The following is an 8979-nucleotide window of genomic DNA, read 5'->3' on the forward strand; positions in this document are numbered from 1 at the left end:
ACGGAGTACCCCCTCCCCGCTGTCCCCTCGCCTCGCTCCCCCCTCGGAGCCCCATGGGTTAGAATCCCCCTATATACCCTACTCAAGTAGTTGACTTACATTCTTTAAAACAATTGAAAAGGAACAAAAAAAATGTAATGTGAATTGCTTCGCAATAAATCGTAGTAGAAATACAAACTAATTTATTCTTAAACAAACTATAGGAACGCAAATGGTACTTAAACTATACTCATACAATCTTCTCCTCATCCAAAGGTAATGGACACAATTTCGCAAATGCGCGTCGAATAATGCCCGAAGAGGTGCGTATAGACGCAACTCGAGCTATGCCATCGCTGCCAGCATGCGTATCCTCGATTCTTCCTAATCTCCACTTGGCTGGTGGAAGGTTGTCTTCTTTGATTAGAACGAGCGTGCCTCGTGGCAGAGTAGGAAATGGAGATCGCCATTTGGTTCTCTGCTGCATTTCTGATATACACTCCTTGTTCCATCGCTCCCACAGATTTTGCTCAATCTGCTGCACTCTTTGCCAAATAGGGAGTCGAGACTCCTTTATATGCTGCAAACTTGGGTCGACAACGGAGTTGAATTGCCGACCAATAAGAAAATGAGCGGGGGTTAATGGAGAAAGGTCGTCAGGATTGGATGACAGAGGAGTTAATGGGCGGGAATTTAGAACGGCCTCTACTTGTACGAGCAAGGTGTAAAATTCCTCGAAAGTTAACAATGCGTTGGCCGCGAATCTTTTTAAATGGTACTTTACGGATTTTACCCCTGCCTCCCATAGGCCACCGAAATGAGGCGAGTATGCTGGGATAAAATTCCATTCGATTTCATAGTCTGCCATCAATTCACTTATGACCTTTGCTTCTTCGATCAAAAACTTACCAAGCTCTTTGAGAGCATTATTTCCGCCTACGAAGTTTTTTCCGTTGTCTGAATAAATTCGCGACGGTTTTCCCCTACGCGACACGAAACGTCTCAGAGTTGCTACGAATGCTTCCGCTGTTAAGTCCGACACCAACTCGAGGTGCATAGCCTTAGTGGCAAAGCATACGAACAGACATATGTAGCATTTTGATACCTTACAACCTCTTCCTTTACGATCCTTAATTTGGAAAGGACCCGCGTAATCGATTCCCGTAGTTTCAAAAGGAAATGCAGCTGTCACTCTATCTCGAGGGAGATGACCCATGAGTGGCTGCATTGCTTTCGGATTAACTCTAAAACAACGTGTACATGATTTGACAGTTTTGCGAGCTAAATTTCTTCCCCTTAGGGGCCAGAATCGTTCACGAATAGACGCTAAGTAATTGAGGACTAGCGTGTAACCACAGGATATGCTCTTCGGAAAACAGACGTTTTGTAAATATGTGACCTCCTGGCAGGAGGACTGGGTGCTTCTTGTCATATTTGAACTCTGAATTCCCCAATCGACCTCCAACTCGTACGACCCCGTTTTTGTCCAGGAATGGAGTCAATGAAGCTAGTGGCCCTTTTAAAACATTACTTCCTTGATTAAGCATGGATATTTCTTTGCGAAAACTTGAGCTCTGCACGTGCTTTATCATCAGCATTATCGCAGATCTGCGTTGCTGAATAACTGATACGTCGTTTTCTTTTCCTCCTGGTTTTAGCTTGCTGATAAATTGAATGCAATAGGCGAGAATACGTATTGCTTTCGAGAGACTAGAATATCGTAAAAGGAGTTCTTCGATAATGTTAGTCGGTGAACTCGTTGCTGTAAACGTAAACTCGACAGGCGTAGAGTCTATCTTGTGGGCCAATCGCTTGGGCCAAAATTGAGAGCCGCTCATCAAAAAGGCAGGCCCTTTCCACCAAAGCGTCGCATTTAGTAGCTCCTGCGGCTGAGTTCCACGGGAGAGTAAATCGGCTGGATTCTGCTCCGTAGGTACGTGACGCCATACTCTGTCCTTGCTCAATTCTTGAATTCGAGCCACGCGATTAGATTCAAAGACTGGCAGGCGGCTCGGCTGAGCGCGTAACCAATCCAAAACTATAGTGGAGTCGCTCCAATAAGTGACGGAATCAATTCTTGCTTCAAGAGCGCCCTCGACCGTTGAGATCAGCTTGGCGAGCACCAACGCAGCGCAGAGCTCCAGGCGAGGAATTGTTTGAGTCTTCAACGGCGCGACCTTCGTTTTTGCGCACAATAAGTTAGTGTGAATTTTTGATTCGACGTCCACCACTAGAACGTAGACACATGCTCCATACGCATTTTTTGAAGCGTCCGCAAATCCGTGTATCTGTACCTTTGCCGCGTTTGGCGCCATAGCTTGTCTTGGAATTCTGAAATTATTAAGCAACTTGAGTTGATTGTAATATTGCGTCCATTGAAAGTGCAGACTTGATGGCAAACTTTCGTCCCACGATAATTTCTCTAGCCATAGTTTTTGAATTAGAATTTTTGCCGTTATAGTACAAGGTGATGGAAGACCTAAAGGGTCAAAAATCATTGATGTCACTGAAAGTATGCTGCGTTTCGTAACTTGGTTGTTCCTCGGCAGGTCCACGCTGTACGTCAAAATGTCATTTTCCACGCGCCAAACCAAACCCAATGTTCGCTTGTTGCCGTCTTTGTGTAGTTGTACTTCAGCTGATGGTTTATTCGCACCTTTTGATATTGCGCGAAATTCGTGATTGTTCGGGCCAGTCATTTGTTCTTCCACTTGCGAAGTTCAAAACATCCACCGGCTAGAACGTCACTTACTCCTCGAGCGATGGAGACTACCTCCTCGAGAGTCTCCCCGCCAGTCAACAGATCGTCGACGTAAAAATCTCCTTTGATGATTTTTGCAATGTTGGGGTTGCTCTGCTCACATTCGATTGCAAGTTGCTTCAAACATCTAATTGCTAAAAAGGACGCTGCCGTTGTACCGTAAGTCACGGTGTTCAGCTCGAATGTTTCGATTGGTTGCTCCGGCTGTTCGCGCCATAATATTCTTTGTAGCGGTCTTTGCTCAGGAATCACTAATACCTGGCGGTACATCTTGGCTATATCTGCTGATATCACGTAAGTGTGCTTTCGGAACCTTACTAAAATCGAAAATAAGTCATTTTGTATGACAGGGCCAGTCATTTGTAAGTCGTTCAACGACACACCATTTGTTGTGTGCCTAATGCCGGGTGCCTACGGACGCGGCAGCGACAGGCAACGGATCCAGCCAGGTGCCTACGGACGCGGCAGCGACAGGCAACGGACCCAGCCAGACACACGTACACAGGTACATCGGTACCTACGGGCGCACGCATACGCGCACATACAGTACATCGGTACACACGGGCGCACGCATACGCGCACACACAGTACATCGGTACACACGGGCGCACGCATACGCGCACACACGATACATCGATACATACGGGCGCACGCATACGCGCACACACAGCTAGTACATCGGTACACACGGGCGCACGCATACGCGCACACACGATACGTCAATCATATACACAAACATTTTGGCAGAAGCGTCAAACACCACCCTGAGCTTGGTTGTCTCGCTGTCAGATCGAATCACGCAATGGTGAGGCAGGTAATATGAATGCGGCGGTTCTTCATTGTCCGATATTCTTCGCATGTGGCCCAGCTCTTCATATTCCTTCAGAAAGGCAGAGTATTCTTCTTGCAAGGCTTTGTTATGCAGCAGTTTTCTTTCGAGTGTCAAAAACCGCTTCTCCGCTCGTTTTCTAGAGTCTCCTAACGTAGACGGCTCTTGTTTGAATGGTAGTTTAACGATGAACCTTCCGCTTTTGTCGCGTTTTGTATTTCTTTTGAAATGCGCTTCGCACGCCTCTTCTTCCCTTGATAAGGCCCCTTCCTTCGACGGTTCTTCAAGCTCCCAGAATCTAATTAATTGTTTTTCTATGCTAGCCACCTTTGATAGATAACATTCCACGCGTTGTGGCGCTGGAGCGGCCATTGGTCCTCCCACGACCCAGCCTAGCTTAGTTTTTTGCATGACCAAATTATTTTCAAGTTTCTTCTGGCCCACACACAAGAGATCCCAGAACCATTCGGCCCCGACGAGCAAATCAATCCTCCCAGGAGTATTGAAAGAGGGATCTGCCAACTTGAGATGCGGGGGGATTCCCATAGACTCCAGACTGAACGCCGAGCTTGGCATTAGATCTTCTGTGATTTGAGCCACGATTAGACAATGTATCTTGAATCGGTAGCCGCTGTGCTTCGACGAGATTTCCACTTCGCATTGTCCATCAACGCCCGGGCCAAGTTGACCAAGCACTCCTATTTGTATATTGACAGGCGATTGCGTAAGTTTGAGTTTTTTACACAGATTTCGCGTTATAAAATTTGACTGAGAACATGAATCCAGGAAAGTTCGCGCCTCCATCTTCATATGGTTTCGTCCTGAAACGTTGACCAATGCGGTGGATAGAATAGTGTTAGCTTCCTTACGGGGTTTATTGAAACCCGTTGAACACATTGTGGAAGCGACGATCGACGCTTCTTGTGCAGCGTTTTTGTCCGTATTGGCCTTTCCTCTTTCGAAGTGAAGAAGCGTGTTATGCTTCGCGCTACATAACTTGCACGAGCCGAAATTACAAGTTTTCGCAAAGTGACCGGGTCTGAGACAATTTGTACAAAGTTTAAGGGTTTTTAATTTCTCAAGTCTGTGTTGGGTATCTAGCTTCAGAAATGACTCACATCCCTGAATGTGATGTCCCTCCTTGCAAAGCGCGCAAGTTACCTTCCCCGCGTGGAAAGTTTTGGTTTTTTCTTGTTGACCGCGTTTAAACTTGTGTTTATTTGCTTCCTTATCATCTTTCACTCGCAAGGTTTGCAACAACAACGCTCGCGCTCGCAAACATTTGGTTAGATCGCTTAGTTTTGCTTTTTCCGGCACTAACGCTTTTTTCTTTTCCCACTCCCTTGCGGAAACGGAATCTAACTTTGATACGATTATATAGATTAACAAAGAGTCCCAATGCTCGATGGGCTCATTTAGCTTTTTAACGCACGCGTATGCTTAGTAACGCTATCTAACAATTCTAATAATTGCTCAGCAGATTCACCGACCAAGCCTTTTATTTTAAAAATTGAATCGATATGATTTTGAATTAGCAATTTAGGATTATCGTACCTATCGTGAAGGGAACGCCATGCTTCCTCGTAATTGTTTTCTGAGAATTCGTATTCGTTTATAGTTTCGAACGCCCCTCCTTCCAATGAAGCTTGCAAGTAATGAAATTTTTGCACACTAGTTATGTTTGGGTTGTCGTGAATTAGCGATTTGTATGTGTCACGAAATTTTAACCATTCTGATAGTTCCCCCTTGAATTTGGGCAGTTCTATCACTGGTAATCGAACACCCGTCGGATTGCTTGTGATCGATTGAAAAAGAGGCGAGAGAATCGGCTCAGTTCGTGTACTGAAAGGATTCGGCCCGGCTTGGTCGGTTTGTCCGCTTCCTTTCTGACCTACCTCAAGTTGATTGCTACGTTGTACCTGTGCTACTCCCCGACGCAACAATTGGTTAGCACCTGTAGTCACCTCATAGTAATCTGTTTCAAATGATTCTCTTTCTAGTAGATTAGCTTCAGCGTCGTCGGAAAGTGACTCGATGGCAGCCTGAACCTTTTCAAATTCTTGGCTTTCAGGCTTTCGCGGCTGTTGTCTTCTTTAGTCTTCATGGCTTCCGGATGGTTGCCGCGTCCGTTTGCAGTGTGGTGCCGACGCTTTTCAAATTCGTTGAGCACCCCTTTTATTTTGGATACTCTTTCCCTTACTTGCTCTTGAGTATCGTCGTCTAACGCCTGAGCTTCGTCAGGGTTATTGTTTCTAGTATTTTCTAAAAATCTTTTAAATACAGTTACGCGTGATTTTAGAGTGCCGCGCGTTTTATTTAGAGTTTTCAACTCAGCCATTTTAATTTACCGTAAAATGGCTATACAGATACGCGAATTATTTAACCTTTTAATTGCGGAAAAAGGGATGAATGATAGGAAGTAGGAACGCTCATGTACTCACTGGTCGTCGCACGTTACTTGGCGCGCACTTTCGATCGCCGACCGCTTTGCTACCTCCGCCGCACCGTTGCTTGGCGCGTCCTCGATCGCCGACCGCTTGGCTGCCCCGCCGCACCGTTGCCCGGCGCGTCCTCGATCGCCGACCGCTTGGCTGCCCCGCCGCACCGTTGCCCGGCGCGTCCCCGATCGCCGACCGCTTGGCTACCTCCACCGCACCGCCGTTTGGCGCGCTCTCGATCGCCGACCGCTTGGCTACCTCCGCCGCACCGTTTGGCGCGCCCTCGATCGCCGACCGCTTGGCTACCTCCACCGCACCGTTGCTTGGCGCGTCCTCGATCGCCGACCGCTTGGCTGCCTCGACCGCACCGTTGCTTGGCGCGTCCTCGATCGTCGACCGCTTGGCTGCCTCGCCGCACCGTTGCCTGGCGCGTCCTCGATCGCCGACCGCTTGGCCTTTGTCGCCAATATGGCGTTTTCCGTTGCGCTTGCCACGCTGCTTGACGAGCTTGTGCTTGTGTGCTTCAGCTCGCCGTTTGTTCTGGTTGGCGTGTGCCCACACTTTTCTTGTACTTTGGCTTTGTCTTTTAGTCCGCGACTGCTTTGCTCGCAGATGGTCTTGCTTGACCTTGAAGCGACATGCGATCGAGCTTTGGTGCCGATCGCCGTTGAATTCCTCTTCGCGATTTTGGCTTTTCGCGACACTGGATGCCTCAAAATTTGCTTGTGGCGTTTGCTTCGCCTATTCTTATCACCGTAATCCGGCTCGAAGGACCAATTTATGTATATAGTTTTGCTGGATTTCTCGTGGGATGCGGTAACTAAAAGGACACGTGTGGACTCTAAGGGTTTTATTCGCCAACTGTGGCCAACTGGCCATTTTACAATAGTGCCCCAAAAAGAACGCGCGTGGCACTGCTACCGTTGGGCATGACAATGTGCGCAAGAGTAAAAGGGCGCTTATGGGCCCCCTTTGAATCATCGAGCGGTGTAGTAGTAATACGAAACACCCACTGCTCACCCACAGGGCATTGAAAGCAGCCGGTTGCGTAAAATCTCACTGCCGCTAATATCTATACATATAAAATATATGTATGAAATGTACATACATATGAATAAATATACGAATACCATAAACAAATTCAAATATATTATAAAACACAAATATATGGTTACAAGTTTTCTTACTTGCTTTTCTGTCGACAGCCCGGTAATCCTTGTCCTCTGCAAACGAGGTTCTAACATATCGACAAGATCAAACATTAAATCCGGTGTTAGGCGGTACAGCTCTCTAAATTCGTTGTGCGTCAAATCAAACGGATCTTCTGTTATTCGCAGCACTTGTCGTGCCCTTCGTTCAAGGTGTTGGATACGATCTTCCATATCCATTAAATCTAACGCAAGATAGCCGAGAGCCATCCTAAAATAAAAAATTAAGACCTTATTTTATTAGAGAAACCAAATCTTGTTATATTGTGACATTTAAAACCACGGACATAGAAGAAAATACATAGAAGAAAATTTTTTCTTAAACCAATATTTAAATAGCATAGGTAGATTAATTTCTACCACTTAAATATTATTGTTCGAAATATAATAATAGGAGTATTCAGATAAAAGAGTTCAGATAAAAGTTAAGTTGAGTTTTACGGTTTCACAAGTTATGTCGGGTTAAAAGCAGCTTGGAAACAAATCAAGTGTTGAGAAATACTGCTTTTAACCCCACATAACCTGTCAAACCGTTGAACTTAACTTAATTTCTTTTATCTGAATACCCCTATTGTATACATATATACAAATTATTAAGATAACAGTTCAAGGAACGTGGAAGTATATATACTTACTTTTAATCCGTATTACCGTTTACCGTACCTTACACGTATGCATATATTTCATACACACTTATCACAAACTATCGTTAACGGCTTAGCGAGACCTCCGGTATCGATCGCAAAAGTATCAATACGGCTTCGACACTTTTCGAATTTTAACGATTTCAATTATCGAGATTTGTCGATAATTGGTAGTTGCAGAATAACATTTAGCGATAATCATCGACATCGATAGTTAACGACAGCGATATTCGTCGTTAATGAGTTACAGAATCCCGCTACTGAGGACATGAGCTTGAACGGTGGCAGTTGAGTTGGAATGTGTCGAGCGTAAAGTAAGTGACACGACTCCTCGTGTCTGAGTACACTCCTTGCCTCCAATTCCAGTGACAACAATACTTGAGTATTGACGAGGGATGTTGAGCTGTCGAATGAGATTCTCCGTGACGAAGGTGAGTTCTGAACCTGCGTCAATGAGTACACGCGCTGAATGATGAGTTGTGGATGAGCTGATCAGTTCCAAGGCTGTGGCAAGTAACGTTGAGCAGGATGAACGGACGTGTGAGCTAGTCTCGACGATTGCACCGTCTCTTCACTTCGAGGGCGTGATCGACGAACCACCGGTTTTCTGAGCGGATGAAGCTGTCGGGTGTGCGTCCTGCAGCATGGTATGATGGCACTCCGTGCATTTTTTGCAACCCCTCTGGCTTTTGCACGAGCGCACGTTATGGCGCCCCAAGCAGTTAAAGCAGAGGCGCTTATTTACTGCTACCTTGTGCCGGTCTTGTGGTGAGAGTTCTCGAAATTTGGCGCACATAACAATGAAGTGCTGAGCGTTGCAGCAACGCACGGGTATGAGCTGGCTGTTGATGAGTCGCCTTGGCGAACCATCTGGAGAGTGACTGTCTTTTTTGGTGGTGATGTCGCTGAGCTGGGACCCGGCTGAGACGTCGTAGTAGGGTATATAGGGGGATTCTAACCCATGGGGCTCCGAGGGGGGAGCGGGGCGGGGGGGTACCCCGGGGCGAGGGGACAGCGGGGAGGGGGTACTCCGTGGCGAGGGGACCGCGGGGAGGAGTACGCGACCTTGACGTCATGCAAGGTGCTGACCTGTCACTACGTGACATGTAACAGATATCTA

General features: G+C 46.6%; 3 protein-coding genes across 3 annotated transcripts; all 3 read right to left on the reverse strand.

Annotated features, from left to right (window-relative positions):
• Nucleotides 1–229: 229 nt before the first annotated feature.
• On the reverse strand, nt 230–1207 carry LOC105556003. Its single transcript, XM_012003059.1, has one exon. It carries the CDS (start codon nt 1205–1207, stop codon nt 230–232), a length of 978 nt encoding a protein of 325 aa, XP_011858449.1.
• An 85-nt stretch (nt 1208–1292) lies between these two features.
• Nucleotides 1293–2678, reverse strand: LOC105556004. Its single transcript, XM_012003060.1, has one exon. It carries the CDS (start codon nt 2676–2678, stop codon nt 1293–1295), a length of 1386 nt encoding a protein of 461 aa, XP_011858450.1.
• Nucleotides 2679–6262: 3584 nt separating this feature from the next.
• On the reverse strand, nt 6263–8664 carry LOC105556002. The gene is made up of 3 exons (XM_012003058.1): nt 7851–8664; nt 7195–7426; nt 6263–7079 (listed from the first exon to the last, which is right to left on the reverse strand). The coding sequence occupies exons 2-3, from the start codon at nt 7423–7425 to the stop codon at nt 6888–6890; spliced, it is 423 nt and encodes a 140-aa protein (XP_011858448.1). The 5' UTR covers nt 7426; nt 7851–8664; the 3' UTR covers nt 6263–6887.
• Between the last annotated feature and the right edge of the window lie 315 nt (nt 8665–8979).

Source organism: Vollenhovia emeryi, unplaced genomic scaffold (assembly GCF_000949405.1).
Source record: "Vollenhovia emeryi isolate VEMERY1.0 unplaced genomic scaffold, V.emery_V1.0 DF940451.1, whole genome shotgun sequence".
NCBI lineage: Eukaryota > Metazoa > Arthropoda > Insecta > Hymenoptera > Formicidae > Vollenhovia > Vollenhovia emeryi.

What these genes read in the sequence shown, in the direction of transcription:
- LOC105556002 (XM_012003058.1), bottom strand. Translation starts at nt 7,425, where the DNA reads ATGGCTCTCGGCTATCTTGCGTTAGATTTAATGGATATGGAAGATCGT. An exon ending in GGCTGTCGACAGAAAAGCAA is followed by an intron (nt 7,080 to 7,194) that starts GTAAGAAAACTT and finishes TTATATGTATAG; the next exon opens with ATATTAGCGGCAGTGAGATT.
- LOC105556004 (XM_012003060.1), bottom strand. Translation starts at nt 2,678, where the DNA reads ATGACTGGCCCGAACAATCACGAATTTCGCGCAATATCAAAAGGTGCG.
- LOC105556003 (XM_012003059.1), bottom strand. Translation starts at nt 1,207, where the DNA reads ATGCAGCCACTCATGGGTCATCTCCCTCGAGATAGAGTGACAGCTGCA.